The 24,423-nt window shown below is 35.9% G+C and overlaps 2 protein-coding genes across 3 annotated transcripts; one reads left to right on the forward strand and one right to left on the reverse strand.

The window, feature by feature from the left end:
* Positions 1 to 3,550: 3,550 nt before the first annotated feature.
* LOC113239329 (larval cuticle protein A2B-like) lies at positions 3,551 to 5,077 on the reverse strand. 2 transcript variants are annotated; one of them, XM_026476277.1, is made up of 3 exons: positions 5,028 to 5,054; positions 4,634 to 4,910; positions 3,551 to 4,324 (listed from the first exon to the last, which is right to left on the reverse strand). In XM_026476277.1, exons 1-3 carry the CDS (start codon positions 5,031 to 5,033, stop codon positions 4,140 to 4,142), a joined length of 468 nt encoding a protein of 155 aa, XP_026332062.1. In that variant the 5' UTR covers positions 5,034 to 5,054; the 3' UTR covers positions 3,551 to 4,139. The 2 variants fall into 2 exon arrangements, with proteins under 2 accessions (XP_026332062.1, XP_026332063.1); XM_026476278.1 differs by having other exon boundaries at positions 3,556 to 4,324; positions 4,634 to 4,895; positions 5,028 to 5,077.
* A 3,362-nt stretch (positions 5,078 to 8,439) lies between these two features.
* LOC113239355 (cysteine-rich hydrophobic domain-containing protein 2) lies at positions 8,440 to 24,423 on the forward strand. Its single transcript, XM_026476327.1, has 3 exons — positions 8,440 to 8,558; positions 13,693 to 13,903; positions 21,983 to 24,423. The coding sequence occupies exons 1-3, from the start codon at positions 8,440 to 8,442 to the stop codon at positions 22,148 to 22,150; spliced, it is 498 nt and encodes a 165-aa protein (XP_026332112.1). The 3' UTR covers positions 22,151 to 24,423.

The raw sequence follows: 24,423 nt of genomic DNA on the forward strand, positions 1-24,423 counted from the left end.
TATAGCCAGTTCTTAGGTTTTCGCGATTGTTGCACATAGGAAATGAAATTATTTTTCCGGACTTCAATCGCGTATATTTGGTTTTTCGAACAAACCAACGTTTCGGGCTCTTTATAGGTCCCATGGTCACGGTCAAAGTCAAAGTCAAAGATTATTTATTCCATAGGTAAAATAAATTTACACTTGAAAACGTCACATTCAAGCTACTGCTCGTTCACTACGCCGACCTCTCTGAGAAGAACGAGCAAGAAACTCGAGGGATTGCTCTTTTCAAATAAACTTAAATGCTATGGAATGCACTTTGAATCAAATTAGTGTGGATTCTGGAGCTGTGTCGTCTTTTCATACATCTTAATCTAACACGTAGTCTTCAATTTTGTAATATGATTTTTCGATCAAAATATATTTAATGTAGTTTTTAAAATTAGGAAATGATAAGGTTAATATATGCTTCGGAATCTTATTGTAAAAACGTATACAGTTCCCCATAAAAGAGTTGTTTACCTTGGTTAAATGAAATCGTGGTACCATGAGTTTGGACTTAGCTCTAAGGTTAATATTATGGATATCTTCTTTCTTATTGAAATTATGTATATTTTTACGGGCATACAAAATATTTGAGTAAATGTACTGTGATGCCACAGTCATGATACCAGTCTCCTTAAACTTTTCTCTGAGAGAAACCCGAGAGTCTAGACGGCACACAGAACGAATCGCTCGTTTTTGCAATACAAATATGGTTTGAATATCTGCCGCTTTACCCCACATGAGAATCCCGTAGGACATTATACTATGGAAGTGACTAAAGTAAACTAGTCTAGCAGTACTAACATCGGTAAGCTCACGTATTCTGCGGACTCTCACTCCCAAGAAGACTGCTTTATTAACAAGGTCTAACTTTTCTCCGTTTATTTCTATGCTTGGGCTAGTCGATTTTACGTTAGGTAATTCAAATTTAACACATTTTGTCTTCTTGGCATTAAGGGATAAATTGTTAGCATTAAACCAATAAACTACCTTAGAGAGGGTATCATCCCATGGTCATGGTTGACTGACACAGTCAACCGTGACCATGGGGCAAAAATAGTTTCATTTCCTTGAAATATATGATTATTACTTTTGTATTCTTTTCTTAATTTTGATTTAATTTCAATTATAATTTGGCCTTACAAACGCAAGTTCGGCAAAATACGAATTAGTGTGGTGTTAATTGCTAGTGTCGAGATGCTATTTGTTAATATGGAACTAAGTAGGTAGGTAAGTACTTGTTTTTGTTACTTAATGCGCGGTGAGTCATTTAATTCATCGTCTTATGTGCAAGCGCTATATGATCTTAGAGATAGTATTGAATCGTAACTCTTGCTTCATTACATTGATATATGGACAGGACTTTGGCATTATATTGTTTTGATATTGTTGTCTACTCGCCAGGCGTGCAAATGTATGTTGTAAGGCTATATCTGTATACGAAAAACAATTGTATACAAAACAAAATAGTCTAAATAGTCTCCATAGTATTTATGTGGTCTGTGGTCTCTATTGATGTTCGATCTTGTTCAGTCCCATTTTTGCACGAATTGAACTTTTGATTACGTGAACAATTGAAATATTTGAAAATTGAAATAAATCTTAATTTAAAGCTTTATATTTGTATACCATTTAACCATAATAAAATCTTAAACCGTGCGGTGGTGTCGTGACTGCCAGAAAATTGTACGATTAATAGGTCTTTGTTTCAAAGGTACCCGACCTTACAAAAGGGTACAGCCTAAATGGAAATTGTTTCGAGATCACATGTAAAGGAAAACAATTAAATAATTCGACGGTGGAAATTTGAAATGTCCTAAGAGACATTTCGTCGTATGGTCATTGTCTTTTACATGTCCCCTGCAACATTTCAAATTTCCACCATCGATATCATATAAGGAACTACTGAGACACGGGAGAGATACAACCTGGTCTCACACTAGGGAATTCTCTGGTCTAACTAACCAGAGTAACGAAATATTTATATAATATTTTCATTGTGTTTACGTCTATGTGTCAAGTCTTATTGAAATCGGTTAACGGTTATCGGGTTATTCGGTTAAATATAAGGAAAGAGAAGTGTAGGAAGAAAGAGAATATTCTGGCTCAGAAATTTGTGCCACTGGTACAATAGGAGCACCCGATCATTATTTAGAGCTGCAGTGTCCAAGGTTAAGATTGTCATAATGATCGCCGACCTTCATTGAAAGATGGCACATGAAGAAAAAGAACGGAAAGTGGTTTAGTCAGTAAATCGTATTCATCCCTCAATTTTCCACGATTAAGAGGTGGAATATTTTCTTCCAACTTGAATGGGATCGCCTACTAAGGAACCCCGTTTCCAACAAAAAAGAAACATCAAACTCGGTTCGCAAATGCCGGAGGAAACACACACTTGATCTTATAAACAAAAGAAAAAGAAAAATGCAGTCTAATTGGGAATCTCCTCCTTTTTTAAAGTGGGTTAAAAATATGTAAGCTACGCCAATTCATATACAAGTATCAAGAACAAAGGCAGCCTATCCAACCTACCTAACTGGTAACCATAATAAGTATGTTCTACTGCGCAATAATTCGCTTTAGTTTCTTTTATATTTACGTATATAAACTACTTAACAATTGGTAAATGTCTACTTTGTCGCAACGGACAACTAAATCCTCGGGTTAAGTCCAATCGGAGGACTTAATTCTCTGTCTATACTATAATATACCTCTTTAAAGAGCACAACGCAGTTACAAAATTGTAGAACAAACGACGAAAACTAAACGAGAGAAAGAGGGAAAGAGAGAAAAAGAAATAAAAAAGCTGTTAATTGTAAATGTTTCGTAGATTAAATGTCAAAGGTAGGTTTAGTCGCTCGCGCCCGAGCGGTGCTGCACATAATGGCAGGGGCGCGGTCGCTCGGCAGCCGACACACATTCACGCGTGAGTGTTATTTCGCACAAACTGGTCCACGCCACATACTCTCTCACTTACATACTAATGTCGCTTGTACGGATTTGAACTTTAGAAAAAACCAACTGTCACGTTATTTGCAAATAAGGCAGCCTTTTTATTGTTACAGGTAGGTATGTGAATATGAATACTGATCACAGGAGGTAAGTAATTGTCAAAGACTCGGTTATGGGACCTGTAAAGAGTCCGTCACGACACGAAAAAACAAATATACCTACGCAATTTAGGTACGAAAAAAATTTATAACTTTGTACTTATATGTATAAGGTCATTGTAACAGTCCCGAAAACCTAAAAACTCGATAAATATTTCGATAGCTTTGAACTATGTCGTCATTATTATTTCAGACGAAAAACGTCCACTACTGGACGTAGGCCTCCCATAAAAATCGCCACGAAGACTGGTTTTGCGCAGTGTTATTATCATTTCTTTAACTAGGTATAATAAAAAAGTTTTTTCAAAATCTTGTAGTCAAACTTATTCTAAGCTAGCTCGAATTAAGCATTACTATTTGTATAGTCTTAAAATATATAGTATAAAGAAAAATAGAAGTACGATTCCTCTAATTTATTACCTCAGCTTTAACAATACATATTCAACAATGCTTACAATATATGCATATAAATAGAAGTTATCCTTATAACTAAATGTGGTTCAATCAGGTCACATGGATGAGGGGTGGATGAAGTTCGGACGAACTTGCGTCACCACAAGCGTTACGAAACATTGCAATCAAATGTGTGAAAAAAAGTCATCGAATTTACACAAAAATGTTACTACATCTGAATATTATCACTTTCTCTGAATTTTTAGGTTCGTGTAAATAGTAAAAGAACATCTCTAAAGATAATCTACGTATGAAGGCCGGCGGGTTGTAGCTATTGCAGCCTAAGGCATAAAACATTGTGATCGACCTTTATGTCGAACAGTTGACATTAAGAATTCAATGCCGAATTTCAATAAAACTGTCTTCATTCATTTTTTTTATCAATATCGTTAAAGCTAACAAAATATCGACTGTAATTGCCTGTTGAGAAATAATACCAAAAGGTATTTTAAATTACCATAGCTACGTGCTTTGCTCACATTACGCAAAGCTAGATTAAGAGTAAATACAACGGCCCCGAAACGCCCGTGGTGAGTTGAATAGGATAGACTAGTGGATGTAAGCTGGAGCCTTTACAACGGCCCCAACCGGTTCGCGATGCACGACGGCGTTGAAGCCGTTGTGTGGATCAGCAGTGTACTCCACCACGCGCCTCGTGCCATCCGGCTCCACCAGTGAGTATGAGCCCTGTACGACATCGCCAGACCGCGTCTCCTGCTGGCTTTTAGAGTCACCTGTCCAAGAACATTCCAACTTGTTACCTCTATGCCTATAAATATTCCGTTAAACACAAATTCGCAAGCTCAACCTTAATGATAAGAATAACGATAGATAAGTACTATGGTACTAGTGTATTATTAGAATCCGGTGACGCACAATAATGTAGAGATACATTTAGGTATGTTATAAGGAGCTCCTTATAGAACACAGGCAATTGTTAAACATAACCTACCTATCGTCTAAGACCTGCTTCATGCTATGCTATCGACTCTAGGATTGCTTGCATTTAGTAGCAAAATTTAAAGTACAACGCTTCAACTCACCTGTGAGTGCGTCTTGAATATCATAAGCGTAGGAGTATTGGGGATTGGGATCGTAATCGTCAACGGCGGCAACGCGGGCAACAGCAGGATGGGCATACGCTGCGACCGGTGCCGCGACGGGTACACCCAGAGGGCGCGCATACGCAGCTACGGGTGCCGCGACGGGCAGACCAAGCGGACGTGCGTAACCGTAAGGCGCTGCCACTGGCACCACGCCCGCCGCGCTTCTACAAACCGCCAGGATAGCTGCTAGGATCAGAACCTGGAAAAAATGAAACTAACATGGGTACATTATAATGTTAACAGTAATAAACCAACATGGTTAAAAAGCCGTGATTGAGAAATAGAAGTAGTTAGGTACGTTTTGTTAAAACCAAGTGTGAAGGATCCTTACCTTCATATTGTATGTGTACCTTCGGTGGGCGCTGTTGCTTTGAACGTCGAAGGGTGCGCGTACGTCGCTTTTATACGCATGCACTGATTGCATTATGACTGCACGCTGCATACACGGACAGAAAAACGATTGATTGGTTGGGCGCGGCCGCGATGCGAACTATATCGAGTGACAAATGTGCTTTTGAATCCAGTTTCGATCAACTTTATAGAATTGTAATAAAACTATTTTAGATGCAAGGATTAGTACTGAGTAGTACTGAATAATAGTACTTACTTAGCTATATGTTTGTAGGTAGTCAATTCTGTATTACATAATAAACTTAATGTTTGTAGGATTATCTCTACCCACCTACTGCCGCCCTCATACCAAATGCGTGGCGAACAGAAAATCCAATACTCATCACGAAGAATAAAGCTCATGTTCTTCACACAAAGTACTTAACCATCCAACATTAGGTACTTAATTCAAAAATACTTGATGTTTAGTAAGTACGTCGTTGAAGTACAGTGCAGATATATTTTGTAAGACCGACCGATAGTAGTACATACCTCACTAGGTAGATAAAGTGCACTTTAGGTGGACAAGGGTTTTTGGGTCACAGCTGTGCTTATCAGTGTATGCGTGTGTGATAGCGAACTAATGTAGCTTTAGATAATTCATAATGGCTGTCCTTATAAGGCACGCGAACCTACTATTAACATCCTACGTAGCATGTAGGTCGACTAGGTAGGTATCTGAGTGTGTTTTAGCTGACGCTAATGAAAGATTTCGATATAATTGCTTACCTATACTTAGGTATCTTGATGTATGTACCTCTGTACTTTGGTTGAACGCCTCTAAATCATTGTTTCAAAGTCATGACGTGCAGGTAAACGAAGTTCGTAAATAATGTCTCAGAAGAAGTAATAACACGTAAATATTGAATAATCTTCACAATATTTCTACTACAACTCTTACTTTCCCCGGTGTATTACGAAGTACACTACATTCTTATCACTTTGCAATCACAAAGGAATTTAATACATTGCTGGCGTCTGTGTTTTCCGAAAGTTACAATTTAGGGCTATTCAAGCCTGAAGTGACAAGGCCTTACTAGACAAACTTACAACGTCGCTTACCATCAGCAAGGCTAGCACGACAAGGCGCAACTTATGTGAGAGCGACATAAAGCGCGAGATCTCTATGCGAGAATGATAGTATCTCGCGCTATGTGTTGCTCTAGCGTTAGTCGCGCCCTGTCATGCTAGCCTACAGTGGACATACGGTATGTGGATGTATACATAGAATGCACTAGATAGGATCTCATATCACTCTTCGATTGTCCATACAATGAAAGAGTGGTTTGAGATCCTGTGACATAAAAATAGAGAATGACATAATAATGAGTGCATAATCCGTAAGTAGATAATTTTCACTTTTGGAATTCCTTGAAGACCTAACACTAAGGCTGAGTTTTATAAAACAATGATTGAACTTTGCTGAAGTTTAAGAAAGAAATTACGGAGGTTGAGTTTCTTCCGTAATTCAATTTCTTGCTAAAACTTAGACAAATTCATTTTGTAAATACGAAAAACTTGTTTACTTCACCATTTTTTGCTTATAAGGCGAATTCAAAGTTCGCTTTCAAAGTCTAAGCCTGAATGTTGAATACCTTGTTGTGTATTTGCACAAAATTTGTTGTAGAATAATCTTATTATCCTTTTCTAAGTTGGTACCTATACATATAAGTCATTGTTTAGGTACCTAAAAGCTTCTAATATTTCAATAGCGGCAATTGACGTTGGTGTTGGCGCGCGAGGCGTGGAGGTGTAATTGCGTCTGACAGGGTTTCACTTTCAACAGTAGCTTTATTTATAAACAAGTTGCTATGAAATAATAGTTCGGACATAGTTATGCGTAATATGTAAACATAGAAGTAGTATGTGGAGGTGATTCATAGCCTGTTAGCAAAAATTGGTTGAAGAATTAGTTCTTTCTAATATCGACAATGCTTCCGAAAATCTTTTCGAGTCATATACACATTAAACATCGTCGAAACCGAGGAGATGATGAGTGGATGAAGATGTTATTCTTAAACAAATTTTTCGAAGACATGCGGAACCACAATCTTCAAAGCATACAGCAAACAGAGATATCAAGTACCCCAGCAAAGTAGTGGGATGTATGTGGATCGATACAATACATTTAATAGTTTCCCTGTTATTCCACTGTAGAACTCCAAATAATTGCCCCCAATCACTCACATCAAGATGAAACTCGGGTAGAGGCACCTATTTTGTCACACGGATAAACGCAATAAGCCTTTTTTGTAGATACAATCTATCTCTTAAATGAATTTTCCAGTTATGTCCCGCTTAATACTATACGTAGAAACTAGAAAGTCCTACAAAAAAGATTTATTATTATTAAAGGTATATTTTTGCACGTGTAACTAGCTAAAAATACCGCACCTTCACAGCGTGTTACCGACTGGCGACAGACATTCCATGAAAAACCCTCCAGACAGACCAATACAAATAATTCATTGAATTTATTTTTATAGCTGTCGTCATGTCGTGTTTTTTTTTACTTTTTCCCTAAAAATTATTCATTTAAATACCTAGCGATTATTTGCCATTACATGTAGAGACATCTATTGGCAAAGGAAAGTACTTATTGTAAAAAATAAACGTTTGTGTCGCAGTCTATGGGCTTTATAACGAAGTACGCGAATAAAGTTGCCATAAAATAATATTTGCCTTTCCTTAAGGGACATTATTATGATAATAATGACAAATAAATTCATCCATTTACATGTTGAATTACTTCATAACAAAAAATTAATAATAAAATGAATAGGTAACAAATTGCTCAACAAGGTGTAAAACGATCAGATTTGTTACACGTTTGTTACATGTTATTGGAATTAATGGAATTTAATTTTAATGATTTTCATAGTATTATGATCTTTGACGTTTATACAACATTTTTATGGTTTGCTATACTTGTTTATTTCCATTGGAACATTCTTGCCTTTATTTTGGTCCTTCACAAATTCGTGACTCGCTTCGTTTGCTCAAATGTATTATATTATATTATCATGACAATACTGCTAAGTAGGTTAAGCTTAATGACCTTTTATTTAGTTAAGCTCTTAGGAACTTATTTACTTACTTACTTTATAAAAAAAACTTAGATAACAAGTTACCACCTTCAATTTTTTGCAAAAATTAGAACACAATTTTTTACTGACGGAACTAGTAACCCACACAGAATATTATTTAACATATCGGTAAAAATCATTTTTAACATGGTAACTCGTAACTTTTGTGTTTATTCGTATTTCTTTTTCCAATGAATATGTAAAATTGTACAAAACTGCTTTGTTATGTGTTGACGATTTGAAATCAGTTGTTAGTGACTTATTACAATGGCAGACTTTGACGCAATTTATCCGGACGAGACGGAAAGTGAGGAGAACATAGAAGAGACACATGTGACGTTAGTGCCAGACCCGATCATCGTTAGAGGAGCTGGGAATATGACAGTGTAAGAATCCCATAAGTGCTTCGCGGTAGGTCGCCGTAGCAGCTGTTGACTACTGCGGTGCCTTTATGGCGCGTGCCTCGACCCTACGGGAGCACGCTAGTCTCTGTAATCTGTGTCATATACGAATGACCTGTGGCGTTGAAGGTCTTTGTCTCATTTCACAAATACGCTTTACTAATATATCGTTGCTGTCATATATATATAAACTACATGACCGATATAATGTCCAATATGAGATAATAACACTATTCTGTACTGAACATCTTTTATCTCTTTTTTGTTGGCCTTCAATGAGAAATTGACCTCTCTTTGTTGTGGCTCAGTCAAGGCTTTGTAAAAAAAATCTATTATGACTAATCCAATTGAAATTGTTGAAATAGGTACCATTATATGTGGAATAGATAAAGTAATATAGTTAATAATGTTCATCACACTCCCATAGTGTTCATAATCAATATGTTATTCCGGTCCAAAGTAAGAAGTCCTCAGTTCCTTAGTAAACAAAAAACTGGCACATTGACACAATTGTTAAAGAGTGATCCGTGAATACAGTATGAAAGAAAGAAATATTTATTCTGAGGAGTGGAATTTTAATAGGGTCAGTTTGTCATGTTTATGAGGATTTATGAGAATAATAAGCAATTATTTTAAAGATATTAGATGCGTATTGAATATTTGCAATAACTGACATAGAGTAACATTGCTTGTATACAATAGACTATGCAACATGCTCCATAGACCAAGTTTATTGCTTACGAGTTCAATAAAATGAAATAAATAAAACTTAACCACTTTAAACTTAAAACTTTCAGTTAAAGTCCCAAGAGCATTTTAAGTACTATTGCAATAAAATAAGACACCAACTTTTGTTTTAAGAATATATACAGCCTGTAAATTTGAGACGGGGCAACAAGACTCGCCACCTTCATGGTTGTAGTTACAGGAAATCGGTCCTAGAAGACTATCCATTTATTTTGAAGTTATTTTGATTGGCATTCACAGATTTTGGAAAAATGGTACAGTCAGCAAGATAAAAGGCAATTTTTACAAAACTTTTTTTTATACCATTTGATTCGGTCTCTGTTAAGGATCAATAGTCTAGGAGACCAACTGAGGTAAGAGTACTCGAAATGTCAGATATCGCAAAAAACATTTTACCATACATTTAGTAAGGACATATTTAATAATTAGTTATTCTAGGTTAAGGAAACTAACAAATTGGCAAACTAACAAACTAACAAATTCGAATGGCATAAAAAAAAAGTTTGGTAAAAATTGCCTTTTATTTTGCTGCCTGTACCATTTTTCCAGAATCTGTGAATGCCAATCAAAATATCTTCAAAATTCATGGATAGTCTTCTAGAACCATTTTCCTGTAACTAAAATGATTAAGGTGGATGGCCTTGCTGCCCCGTCTCAAATTTACTCCGTCCTGTATATGTGATACAATACATATACCATGTTTATTAAAATCAATTACCATGTTAATTATAACAAAAATTTAATCGTCATTTGTGGTGTTACTAGTGTTACTACTGTTACAGGTGTTACCCACACTTGTAATGTCGTCAAAATGTTCTGTGCCTTAATTTCCGTCATTCAAATCCTACCGAATAATTTTATATAAGCGGCTTGCTACTAATTCTACGTAAATGTTGCTATATAAGGGATATGTGCGATGTGGAAAAAATATTAATATCGCTCTTAGATTAATAAATAAGTAGTGTTTTTATCAGTAATCATCAAAGTACCGATGCAACAGCAATCGATATATTTAAAAAAAAAGGTAAAATGTTAGAATCCCCGCATTTTCCCCACATAGCGTTAATTCCACAAAATACTGCCCTGTGTATGAGGCGCATGCTATTTTCCAAAACTTAACATTAACCCACTGAATTATAGAGATTCCATGAAAAATTGTGTTCCTGCTTCTAATTTACTTCACATACAATTAATAAATATAGGTATAACTGTAATGTGTCCTGCGCATTTATTTCTAGTTTCATAGTTATCTTTCTAGTGGTTTATGAAGTGAAAGCGAATGTTATATTGTATATGTACAGTCAAGAGCACATCAAGTTTGACACTTTGCACTTTGGACCGTTCTTATCGTAAGCAGCATAGAGTAAGTCTTAAGTGTCAAGCTTGACGTGCTCTTGGCCCTGTAGAATGGTGCTTTACTGCGAATAAATGAATATTAAAATACACTCAACTCATGATAGGGGGTGATATAAACTCTAGAGAAGGCCAGACGGAAACCTGGACATATTACTTTTGCAACATTCGACCCTCAAATGGTTGGTAAAGTAGAGCAATATCATCCCTTATGTCCTGTTATTGTAGTTTATTGAATTATAAAATACTTGCTTTTTTTACGCAATAATATTGAAAACATTTCTTATATTTCCAATGTGTGATTTGGCATATGCTTTCCCTGTGTGAATACATAAATCGTACAATGGCAAGATTATTCACTGCGAGTCCAATCTCAGCTGAAATGCTAACTTATGCTTGCGATTACGCCTGCGTCCTGGTAACCTAGATGAAATGTAACGTAATGGGATCCTTCTGTCAGTTTTTTATTTATTTATTCAATTAAAAAAAATAACTTAGTGGTTTAACCACCCAGCGATGAGCTAACAAGCTCGACACTATTGATTTTTTGTTGACGTGTAAATGTTGCACAATAATAGATGTTCGCTATGTTATTATTAGTAGCATTTTAAGGTTTTGATGGCTATTTCATTCGCGTGGTATATGTATAAAAGTTACGTGTTCTTTTGTATTTGCGGTTCTTCAAGACATTAATAAAACATTGACGTGCAAAACATATTGAATCTTGGTTACAAATACTTATTTATACAAGAGTTCTTTAAGCTGATATCACAAGTCTATGGTACAGGATGCTTGATTTACGGCTATTTCAATTATTTACCTATACAAGATACTATAATACAAGTATCGAACTCAGTGTGTTGGTATGAGGCATCTTTCACACACCAATGTATTTCCAATAAAGTCTTGGCACATTTGAGCAGGTAGGTATATTTTATAATTATAATATTGTGATAAATTTGCATAATTTATGCAGACATTGGTATAGAGTAGGATAAATTGGAAACGAAAATACATGCACGAGCACGTGCTCATACGACGGCGTTGTCTCTGATTGATGTTTATATGTATGTATGTATGTGAACAATAAATGAAAACCTAGCAATCTCTACGGAAGGTGCAATTTCTCTACTAAATTGGCAACCAGCGCGATTGAATTTAAATATAAACAGAACATCGCGGCGCTGCCGTCGTTGTGTGGAGTTCCTAAGCATGATCAGATTTAATCTAAGAATGTTTAGCGCACTGTGATATTATAATTTAATATTTAACTATAATTTTATACATATAGGTACATATTATTGCGTATACGTCCGACTCAATAATTAGATAGAATGAGGTATCACAACTTAAAATATCGTTAATTAGAAAATGTCACCCTGTATTTTTTTGTTTGTTTGTCCTGGTGTTAATTTATATTGTGTACGGTACATAATATATAGTAGATACATGATGTATATTTGTTTACGTGTCAATATTGACTTTGTTTACGTGTCAATGTAAATTAATTATTTGATAAGATTATTGGACTTTTATTATTAGTTTACTAAGCCATGAGACTTCATGACGTCGAGCGAGTTTGAAACTTTTGATAATTGTGATATTTAACTTGATTAAGATTTAAAAGTGTTTTTGTAGAATTCATGGCGATTTTATATATATCACAATAATTACGATAGCGAGCGATTTTAATTTAATATTTTATATATAATAAAGCAATCTAGTTGTCGATCATGTTATTGTTGATAATTGTGAAATATGAGACATTCTACGTACTAAATTCACTAACATGTGGAAGAGCGCAATTAGTAGTGCGTACGAAGTTGCAATTCGTGTAAATAATTAACAATTCTTTGAAATGCCGCCGCAAATACTATGTGAATGGATAGGTCCATTCACATAGTATTTGCTAATAAATACAGTTTTTGTCTGCTGTTTTATTATTCTTTTATGATTTATTTTTTTCAAAAAATAATAGTTCTTAATTCAGACATGGCGGCGCAACAAAAACCTGAGCAGGTTATCCGTGCACGGCAATTCATTGATTTTTGTTTTGTTGCGTATTCTGGTAAGATTTGGGAATCAACTATCTATATGTATAATATACATGAAATTGAATGTTTGTATGTGTGTACCACATGCGTTCCATTATTATTCAATATATTGCGATAAAACTTGCCTTTTTTGCGTTATGGTGGGTTGCTGTGCCTACGTCAGCGAAAGTTTCTGCAGTATCGCACCTTGACACAGTGTTTTTTTACCCCTAAAATCGGACATGTCTCTGTTAACAAAAGAGTCGGAGAAAATGTTTTATTCGGAATGCATGAGTAGAACTCCCATGAGTCTCACTACAATACTTTTGGATAAAACCTCGACCAAAGTCTATGACCCGGATTTGGTATTTTTTCTGGCTTTATTATATGCTAGTTGGATTTGCACCCAAGCTTGGGAGTAATAAGGCCACATCAGCAAAACGACAACTTTGTGTTTGAGTTAAAATGTAAAGATTCTACGAACGAAATTAGTCGATAACTTTATTATGGTTAAGTCTCCTGACTTATAAATTTCACATATACATACTTTGTTTCATGTAGTTCGTAATATTATATTTATGACTTTCATGTTGTAATGTTAAATGTGATATGTATTTGTACTATGACCAGTGGCAGTGTGCGGTAAAACGAAAATTGGTTTTTTGGACACTACAATTATATTACACCTATGTAAATTTTGTTATGTTTATAATAAATAAAAAGTAAATAATTGTGATAAAATTACTTTTGATATGTGATCACATGGGCTTTATTATAACAAGAGTCCCATACCACAATAAATCCCGCTACTGGGCTCTAGTCTCCTCAAGGCGAGGGCCAAGGCCATCTTTTTGCAGAACTAAAAGATGGACAGTTTTTTCTTTCAGATGAATTACATAAATCTATTTATGTTTTTAAGAACTGGTTATCACTGCCGAATACAGGTAGTGTTGAATAAATAAATAAATTAAATTGGTGTGTTGCAGTTTCGGGCTGAGTAACCGTTTCAACGTGGAGTTCCCATCGGGGTTGCAGTCTCGCGTGGCGCCCGAGGAATACCAGGCGACAGTAGCCCGCATAAACAGCGTGCTCAAGAAGACGCTGCCCGTCAACGTCAAGTGGCTATTCTGCGGATGCGTCTGCTGCTGCTGCACTCTCGGATGCTCTCTCTGGCCTGTTATTTGTCTTAGCAAACGGGTGAGAATACTCTATTAATCGTCTTTGAAAATATTGTAGAAGACATATGGTGATTCGTGTATCACAAAAACAAGGGCAAACGAATGGTACCATTCAAAGAAGGTCGACAAGTCCCCACAACGTTGCGAATGCTGAAAACATCTAACTAATCCAGAAACTGTAGCAAAATCATTACATGAGTCTAAAGTCGGGTCCTCATTAGCGAGCTGTAACTGTAACGTGCAAATACAGTAACGAGGTTCTAGTGTGTACGCTTGAAACAGTCTTCAATTACACGACTCACTGCGAACCGCACGCGTACCTCTCGCGATCCACGTACGCACTATGATTTTTGGTTACATAACATGCAACGGTTGCAGTTACAGAGCTTTAGAGAGCTAGCTCTAGGGGTGAGCATATCTTTTAAGTCCATTCATAATATTCTGGCCGATATTTTGAGCATGAAACGAATTTTATCCTAAATGATTGTCGAATGCAGGTTGCTCAAGAAATTATCTCGCGAATTTCTACGGACTCCATTCAATGATCCTAGAAGATCCTAGAATGATCCTACCCATGAATTTTGAAGATATTTCCTTTATTAGATTGACTATCACAGATTTTGAAGAAATGGGATTACTTATCACATTTTCAGGGCCAGTTTCTTTTTTAATACAAAACTTTTATAAAATGTTTATTTTGTAGGCACTAAAATGTGTGATAAACATTTCTCTCTTCTAGTACTCTTAACTCATGAAGACTTGATCGAATAGCATGAAAAAAGAAAGATTCGTGAAAATTGCCTTTTTACCTTGCTGACTGGACCATTTTTTCCAAATCCGTGTATGCCCAACGAAATATCTTCAAAATTGATGGATAGTCTTCTAAGATCACTTTCTTGTAACTATGACTGTAAAGGTAGATGCCCTTGCTGATCTGTCTCAAATTTTCACCCTGTATATAAATAACTACGTCTGTTCCAATACAGAAAGTATCCACCCACACAATATACGCGCGGAGTGTCGTTATTTACTTATACATTTTAGTACATTATCGATCTTTTGCTGATTGAGATTGAGCGTATAATTGAACAACATTTACTTTGTACGTAGTCTTTTCCCAGTGCTTTTTGGAAGTAAATTTTCTGTACTTGCACGTACCGTTAGATACCCTTTGGCTACGTAGAAGTAGGGCGAACGTCCTCCCAACAAAATGCACATCGGTTTGTGCTGTGGGTGCTGGATGAAAAGTTCTCGGGTTCGACTCCCGGGTGGATCAATTTGAGAAATGAACTTAATTGGTTCATGTGTTTTAAGTAGTGCCACGGAGTGAAATCCGTTGCTCTGGTACTCATAATAGGGTCGATGCCCTCACTTAGATATCGACTATTTATACTAAGTGCTATGCAAATAAAGGATACTTAAGTGAGGGCACCGACTGTACAAGGAGTTTCGGGTAATTTGGTTCGTTGTGTAGCTCATTATTATTTTTATTGTTTAGTACTAACTGTGTTTGAACTTTCATCGCTAGCTGAGTAATTTACAATAAAACACATTACACGAGACGCCCTCGTTATTAGTTTCACCTTAGATTCGTCTGTGTTCGAGGAAAACAAACATATTAAAATTTACACGTGTGTGGGTGCACGTAAGTGTAGAGTATTCTTGGCACTCCAGCATCGATTAGCAATTCTTGTCAAGTATCGAGAATGCTGGTAATAAATATACATTAAAAGTTATATTGAATACTCAATACTTAATACTCAATATATATTGAATACTCAATACTTAATACTCAATATATTTATTGCATTCATATGGTATACATGTCTTAAATTTAAAATAATGCTACACATATTAGCCCTTTATTAGGGATAACAATAACAGCAGAGGTAGGCCGAGGTTTCAATTATTAATTAAAATTGTTATTTATCATATAATAATATAAAATAAAAAATATATGTCATATAATAATAAAGAATTATAAAATTTTATGTTAAAACATCGCAAAAATTATACATCTGGAAATATTCCAAATACATATTTCTTCCAAAGTCATAGCGATGTGCTTAAAAACTGATAAAAAATACTATCTTTGTTTGTGATTATGAACTATCATAATTGGTAATAAATAATAGCAAAAATGGACATTTTCTGCTACAAAATCAATGATTTGTTATAAAAATGTAACTTGCCAATTATTTGTAGAATTTATGTATGAAGATCTAAAAATTTTAATTTCCATACTTCCTTATAATAAGGAACCGTATATTGATAACAATAATAATATGACAGACGACATTAATTAATTATCTGGGTTCAAACTAAGGGACGGCTATGGAGTGGAACTCCCTGCATGCAGACCTGAAGTTAAGTAACTGTTTTAGTTTAGAAATCTGTGCTCGAACGGTATAACTTAGTTGGGCCTTTTCAAAGCGTGTGTTAATAAGCATTATTTAGGTGTGCTTGCTCCATCGTCAAAACATCGTCACTTTTAATCAGGTGAGATGAAGGTCAAATGCGTCCTTATTTTTTTAATAAGTGCTTATATTGAACCACTGTCTGCGAGGAGAGACTTTGCCTCCCTATGTGTTTTATATCGCCTGTACAATGGTCAATGTTCTGAAGAACTGTTTGACATGAAGCCAACAGCAACATTTTATCATCGCACCGCTCGCCACCGGCAAGGAGTCCATCCTCACACTTGGGAACCAAGTCGATCTCGTACTGTACGATTTCAAAGGAGCTTCCTAACACGTACAATACACGGAATTCACTCTGGGATACTACCTAGAACACCCAGAACTGAAGCGAAAAGTTCATTCCCAAATTAGTCCACTGGATCCACTAATCCAGTGCCCACAGTACAAACCGTTGGGCTACCGAGGTTATCAAACATGAAATTAATATTGAAGATTATTAAAGTGAGTGCGAAAAATCTGCTACCGTATTGTGCCCATCACTGTACCATTTCTTCGATATAGTTTTACTTTGGTAATATTTCGTTAAATACAATCGTTAGGCATTATTAAATTGGTTTCAATTAGCAACGTAAGCACTGTTTCACAATCTTGCATAACTGTCAACTTTTTTTGTGATACCAAGTGGTGGGACGAACAAATCTAATTAAACTACACGCCTGTCCATAGCAGTTGCACTGCCCCTTATAGCTTTAATTCGCAAAGATCCGAGAGACACTGCCACTGCGCATGTCGCTCTGAGACATAAGTTGACAAGTCCCGTATGTCAGTAATTTTACCAGTACCCTCACCCTTTTTAAACCGGTACGCTTTTGGACGCAGTAATGCTCGCATTCGCATTACTGCTTGGCGGCAGAAATAGGTAAGGTACTTCCCTGGACGAAGTCATTCACGAGGAGCTCTATTGCCAGTATAAAATTGCAATCTAAGTATTAGTAAGTGATATACATACACCGGCACATTTAACGGAGTGAATAATTGTAACTTAAAAAAAACTGTTAATAGGAAATTAAAACAAATGAAAAAAATTGGCTAGACTTAAAAAAAACTACATAAATCTGGGTTCTTACTAGTGTTGCGATATTGAATCTTGCTTAAAGTGCCTTATTGCGGTAATGTTACTTTAAATTGATAATAATGACGCAATCATTGATTCTAAGCATATGCGTACTTTATTTGTGGTCTCCCAACGGTTTACACTGTGGTCGCAAGGTTAGAAGGTCCCGGATTCGACTCCCGGTAGTACCAATTTGGGAAATAAACAACTGGTTCTTTGATTCTAGTCTGTTAATCTGGGCAGTGCCCCGTAGTGAATTCCATTGTTCTGCTACTAATAGTACAGAGAATTCCCTAGTTTGACACCACGGTACCAAGTCGGCTAATTTTTTGAAAACGACTGGTCATTGTAATTCAATTATGACTTCACTGAGATTATATTACAAGTATGGTAATAATTATCTGTTATTCTGCTAAAATATGGTATGTAGCATCTGGACCCGGGGTCGGTTTAAAATTGCAACGGAACCCGAATGAGCCCATATGCGAGTGTCGTGTGATCCCGGGACTGGTTGCTTATCAAAAATAATTCATTTATTTTTATTGAATTGATATGAAATTATTTTTTAAGCGAAATCACTCCACTAGTTTGTTATAATTATTAATACAAAGATCGAACACTCAGAAAAAGATCCTTCGATCCGACCGGAATCGAACCGACGTCTTCTAGCACAGCGTGCCAGAATCTATACCAACTAAACCACGGAACGAACCAACGGACCTCACGAATATTTCTATGTGCTTGTTGTCGTGTCTTTGTATTTGGTTTTTCAAAAATAATTAAATTTGAGTCGCATCAAGCAATTTTAATCAGTTCCAAAGCTAGTCTTTAAAATTGCACTGGTTCCAGATTCTTGGTAGTTGTTTATAGGACATTGCGTCTCTAGTATTTATGCGCTCTGCCTTATAGCAATAAAATGTACCAACATCTATCGAAAATTAGTTCGGGTTTAGACGATTCAAATTTAATGTCATGTGTCGAGGTGCAACTGAACCCGGGATTGGATGCGACTCAAAGTTAATTATTTTTGACAAACAACCAGTCCCCGGATCTTTCCGGTTCCGTTGCATCTTTAAACCGACACCGTCTACAAACCCCTGAAATCTAGTTGCAATGGCAGTTGAGTCTCTATATGGTGTCAGTGGAATGGCAGTGAGTGCATTCATTCATTCAATCACTAACGATCGATGTTGCTTTACTAAAACTACCATGGAAATGACTATGCATATCTTTATTTTTATCTTGTTTAAGCAACAATTTAGTCATCAAATTAAATGTATTTTTGTCAACGTACACACGTACGTACGTACCATCGACTCGCCATTGAAGAACCGAATCCCAAAAAATTGCAATAGCCGTTGAAGAGTAGCGCTATGGTTAGCCACTGACAAACAATTGCTCTTTTACTTCTAACAGAATACCAAACGTACAAAATACTGCGCTCAATGGCACTCTATCGACACACAACTGAGATGATTTAAAATTTTCAGGCTTGAGGCACTGGATATTAAAAAGTAAAACAAAACTTTCTTTTATAACGGCACTTGCCTAATTCTTGCAACGTCAAAGATAAGGAAACGTACGAGAGGAAAACCAAAAAGAAAAAACGATAGAGAGCTAAGATTGGAAGAAATGAATATACATATTAATATTATGTTTTATTACGATGTTCTAATACCGACATGTCCGTGTTGTCGAAACATCCGATAATTAAAATGTAGAATAACACTGCGCAGCCTTAACATAATATCAACCTTATGAGTAAAGAGTTAACGTATACTTTCAATTAATAACTGATGACCTAGAAAATTATATCATTTTTGTAATGTTTATTAATACACTGGAATGAAATGTATTTGCCAGTGCAATAGTCAAGTGGCATAAAACTTCAACAGCTACGAAATTGCTTTGGTGCACGCTATGGTTTTAATTTTTATAAGCAAGTAACCCTTTCGTGTTCATTTTGTTGTGGTATACTTAGACGGTAATAAACTAAGCCATGCAGTTATAGGAATTGAAACTATTTTTTTTCGAATCTATATCACGTATAATCTTGTTTTTGACTGACCAGTCAACGATGAGACGGTTTGTTTGTTGGATGGATGGATCTTGTTTTGGTTTTTTTTTGGTGGATGTTGGATGGTGTGTTTGAAAAAACAAATATACGGGATTGAAAGCTTACACAATAGTTTCATTTACTATGTGTAACAATCGCGAAAACCTAAGCACTCGCTTGCAGTTATAGTTTAATTAGTCAGACGTTACTACGTCTTTTCTTAACACGTGCGTTTATGTTTAACTATCATTTGCCTTTAATTTTGAAGAAAAACGTCGTCATGAAATCTACAAGTACTCTTCAAAGATAATAGTGCCCTAGTGGTGGGCTATACCCAAAACCTTCATCTTAGAGTACCTTAGTACATAGAGATTGCAAGCCGTATTCGCTGCCCAATTAATTGATCACCCCAGCCGAAAATCTTCCGGGGATTTGCAGTGGTCAAATATGGATGTCCTTGAACCGTCTCTGGATACAAGCTGGCCGATGGAGAAACATGGGGAAATAGAGCTGTATGAAATCCAATGTGCTCACTTCTTCCTGCCTGCCCTCATGCCCACCGTGTCCTACTAGCTGCACCCACAAAGACCTGCTAAAGGCGACACATAGAGGCACAGTACAGGTAGCTGCATACTAGGCGAAAGAAATTTAACACCGGTTTGTTAATTTAATGGTTTTTGTCATTGACTCGACAAGGTGATGATTGTAGTAAACATAATATGCAATAATAACGACATGTTTACATCTATACATATACCGCACTGCTATTACAATAATGTTGTAACTTTGTAACTCAAAATATGTAAAATTCAAGATTACATTATCATTGCTAAACGCAAAATTTGCTCCTCTACACGTCAATAAAACCGTCGTTAGAATATTGTAAGAAAGAATTGAAAGACAACTCAAAATGACATGATAATGAGACAAATTTTGTGAGCTAGCTCTAGCCAAAACAGGTCTTACTCAATAATATTAAACTATTTTCTCCCTTTTATTTGAAAATATATTTGGCAAGTAAAAAAGTTCATTCAATACATTTTAATGATCTTTCACGGGGAGTAATTCGTTTTTAATCGATTCTGAAAAAATACGCTTTTTGATTTAATACACTATTGTCTTAATAACGCATAGAAACCTAGTCCGCACACGTTAAGAGAGGCAAATTGAAGCGCTCCCAATGGGCCTACACGAGCGGGCGGGCCTTCAGTGCTCAAGGTCAACTTGCACCGCGAACAACTCAAGAATTTTAGCTAAAAATGACAAAATGTGTGGTAAATGAGTGTAAAAATACGTCAGACAAACATAAAATAGATACTAACATCACATTCCACAAGTAACTAACGCGTTTCAACTTGTATTTTTATATAAATATTCACTAAAACCGAAAATTAACCTACTACTAAAACTAGCCTACATGAATTTGATTTTTGCCTCACTAGTGACTGTTCGTTTGATATGAAACTATCATATTAGTATTAATCCATTTCATAAATTGTGTCTACGGCCGCGGTTCATAATTTTTTAAATTTAGGTATCTCGTAAAGTTATCCTTGTCATGGTAGAAAAACTTTGCGAGTTGCTTTCTCTTTTATTTAATTTTTTTTAGAAATGTGGCATGCAGCTAGCACCGACTATGTGTAGAACTGGTCCATGCCCAACAATTTAGTAAACGACATAATCTGAAACCCAAGTGCCAACAAACAAGAAAATGTGCGTCACTACTTATTTACACTAGTTATAGAGCATTTTATTTGATCTTTATTAATTAAAGTGTTATAAATAGAATTTCTATTAATTTAAAATTAATGAAATGTTCATTGCCCGTGCCAAATAAGTTAATTTTTTATAATCTTCTGTTTTGTTAATTAGCGTTGCATTTAATTGGAAACAAGTTTCCTCGAAGGACAGCTATTGTACTCGTATACATTATTACGAAGACCCATGATTAAGAAATTCACTACGTCGGGCCAATAATATTATTTAGGTTACGGGGACAAGTGTTCGTCGTTTTGTTAATGTTAACACTACGACGCATGAAGGACCTCCAACATGTCTAAAGATCCATATGGGTAGACATTTGTGTTTCATAACATTTTCAGGATGGGACCTTTTGCCAATTGAATCTATTGATGATAATACAAATGCGTGAGAAAAGTTGGAACCCGAACCTTTGTGCTCACAAATCTCACTGCTAATACTATGAAGTTGCTGCTTTATGTTTATCGTATTGTCTATTTTTGAATCGTTTTACAAATCACATACGACATCACCCGTAGAGATATGACGACATATAACTACGCGCGACTGTCATAGGTTACGGCCGAAACAAATGACGTGCGGTACGAATCCGCGAGGCCAAAATCTGTGTTGTCGCTCGATCTCAAAGTTGTGTGAATATCTGCCATATGACGTCCCACGTGTTCTCCAGTCTTCGGTTCGAAAACTAGATAGGATGTGGTATAAGCATAATTATTAAGCCTAATTTATGATTTAATTGTATTTCAGACGCAGCATTCCCTGAACAAACTGTTAGAGTGGGAGAACAATCGGCTATACAACAAGCTGGGCTTGCGCTGGCGACTCACGAAGCAGCACTGCGATTCATCTTCCATGATGGAGTACGTACTTCTCATAGAGTTTATACCCAAAATTCCCATATACAGGCCTGACTAAGGCCTTCGCAAGCTTCGCTTTACGTCTGTAAATATACAATTTTAACAAAACTTATTCTAATGCCTCAAGTCTCAACAACTGATCATATTCATCGTTAGCTAAAGCAAATAAACGTCAAGCTTTGTCCATGAAAGTACTATATGAGTAATGTAATCAAAGTTGTAAATAAGATATATATGTAACAAAAAGTGCATTAACATGGACAAATAAAATTATACCTATCTTAATTGCTTCCCTGTTAGAGATATACGTCACCATATGAAAATTGCAAGCTTCTATATATTACATAATTGATATAAGAAAGCGAGTGTTAACCTATTACAGTGTGTATAATTTATCGTTAAGATTAAGAGTTGAGACAGATCTAATGGTTGTTGAGATATTGTTATGAAAGTTGATATATTAAGTATATTTATGTATAAAAAGACGCTGGTAGAAACATGGAGGTCCATATAGGTGTCTCAGATAGAATAGGCTGAAATGTGTGCAGTTGATTAATGAAATTGTCTTAACTAAAACGTGTCGGATAATTTATACTGTCTGTAAGAAACCACCTTGGTTCACTACACTCTAAAACCAAAGACAGTCTTTTGATACGCAAGTGTAATAGAGCTTCAAATAATTCTCTGCCAGTCCATACCATCTCATATTTACAATCGGCGATCGTGAGTAAATGGGATAAGAGAAGACGATTTTTTTTTAGTAATTTGATTCGAATTGACTTAGTTTATGATATCATGTTAATTAACTGTACACTAAACTGAATATTAAGTGACCGCCCTAATGACATTGTTTCTTTTAAGTCTCTCTCGCTCTCCGAACGAGTGTTGGCGCGGTTTCCATACAATATGGTCAAGATACTAATATAAAATAAAACTGCGCCGCACTCGATCTGTGGCGCTCCTTAGGGCACCTTATTTGGACAAACACATTTTGGGTACACACTTATCAATACTTGACTTTTATTTGGCACGTGCAATAGGAATTATTTTTAATCGACTTTTTTATATTTTTAGCATGTTCAATGCGATATTGCTCTTTGTTTTTTTTTTTTTTGTAAACATTGCTCCAGATACTTTTTATCTGACAGTTTATGTTAAACATCCTATTTTGTAACTAGATCATATTTATATGACATAACCGAATATAGTCGTTGTTGTCTCTTATAGTTCTCATCAAAGTATTATTTTTTTGAGTAAAATCTTATTGACCGCAACGCTCATGGTGTTATAAAAATGTAAGGTGAATTTAAGACTAAGGAGATCTCAAAGTTACGGATTTGTAGTATAATATGGCGAGGCAGCGGATGTAAAATGTGGAGTAAGAGATCTGTCTTATGATTGTTGGTGTTTTATGTCGACTGTTTGCGCGCCGCAATTGGTTTCGCAGTTTCGTTGTAATCAAAATAAGCTTTGCTTGCGCGATTTAATGCTATATAAGTGACATCATAATAAATGCGTCACCGAACATATATTAATACCTGTGATGGTTTGAGGCAAATTGCATAGCCGCGCGAGTTATAGCATTTATTCTTGTCTTTCACTAACACAGAAAATCTGTTGGATTACATTACAATAAAAAAAAGGCAACGTCATACTTGGAAACAGTACGTAATCATGACAATGAAATGACACCATGTTGCCCAGAGCCTGCGCCCGCGCCGCTTTAACTTCATAAGCGTTGCTCAGAATTCAGGCTTTGTGCTTACTCTGCTTAGGTGCCGTGACTTAAAAATGCAGAGAAATAGTTAGAAATAATAAGTGGTGTTTATAATTTTTGTTATAATAAATCAAACCTATTTTATGAAACTTCTAAACATGACTACAATGTAATATCACGGAAAGTACAAAAAGTAGGTTGTTTATGATTACTGGTTTAAAACAATCAAAATATGGCCTTAGCAAGAGCAAAATATCTCGTAAGTATGTATAGGATGTCTATGAAGTTAACGCCTACCTCAGGAACTTAAACTAGGCGTACTTTCACAAACCGATATACTAGTTAGGGCTAAAGCACATTTATTACCGCAGAATCGCATTAAGTGGGTCAGAGATAGGGGAGGGATTCTCTGTGATGTGCGCGAACGCCCGCGTATGCACGCGAACGGACGCGCCGCGTTGGAGCGCATACGGCCGCGTCAACCACCAGTTATGTGAATTATATCATTAATGGTATAAGTTGATACTAACTACACACATCAAAAGTGTCTAGGGATCAAGTGAATATTTTTGAAGTAAAAATTATTTAAGCAATATTTATCAAATCCAGTCTTC

This window comes from Hyposmocoma kahamanoa, unplaced genomic scaffold (assembly GCF_003589595.1).
Source record: "Hyposmocoma kahamanoa isolate Upper Pololo Valley unplaced genomic scaffold, ASM358959v1 99879, whole genome shotgun sequence".
Taxonomy (NCBI): domain Eukaryota; kingdom Metazoa; phylum Arthropoda; class Insecta; order Lepidoptera; family Cosmopterigidae; genus Hyposmocoma; species Hyposmocoma kahamanoa.

What these genes read in the sequence shown, in the direction of transcription:
- LOC113239329 (XM_026476277.1), bottom strand. An exon ending in TATTCAAGACGCACTCACAG is followed by an intron (nt 4,325 to 4,633) that starts GTGAGTTGAAGC and finishes GTTCTTGGACAG; the next exon opens with GTGACTCTAAAAGCCAGCAG.
- LOC113239355 (XM_026476327.1), top strand. Translation starts at nt 8,440, where the DNA reads ATGGCAGACTTTGACGCAATTTATCCGGACGAGACGGAAAGTGAGGAG. An exon ending in GGAGCTGGGAATATGACAGT is followed by an intron (nt 8,559 to 13,692) that starts GTAAGAATCCCA and finishes GGTGTGTTGCAG; the next exon opens with TTTCGGGCTGAGTAACCGTT. An exon ending in TTATTTGTCTTAGCAAACGG is followed by an intron (nt 13,904 to 21,982) that starts GTGAGAATACTC and finishes ATTGTATTTCAG; the next exon opens with ACGCAGCATTCCCTGAACAA.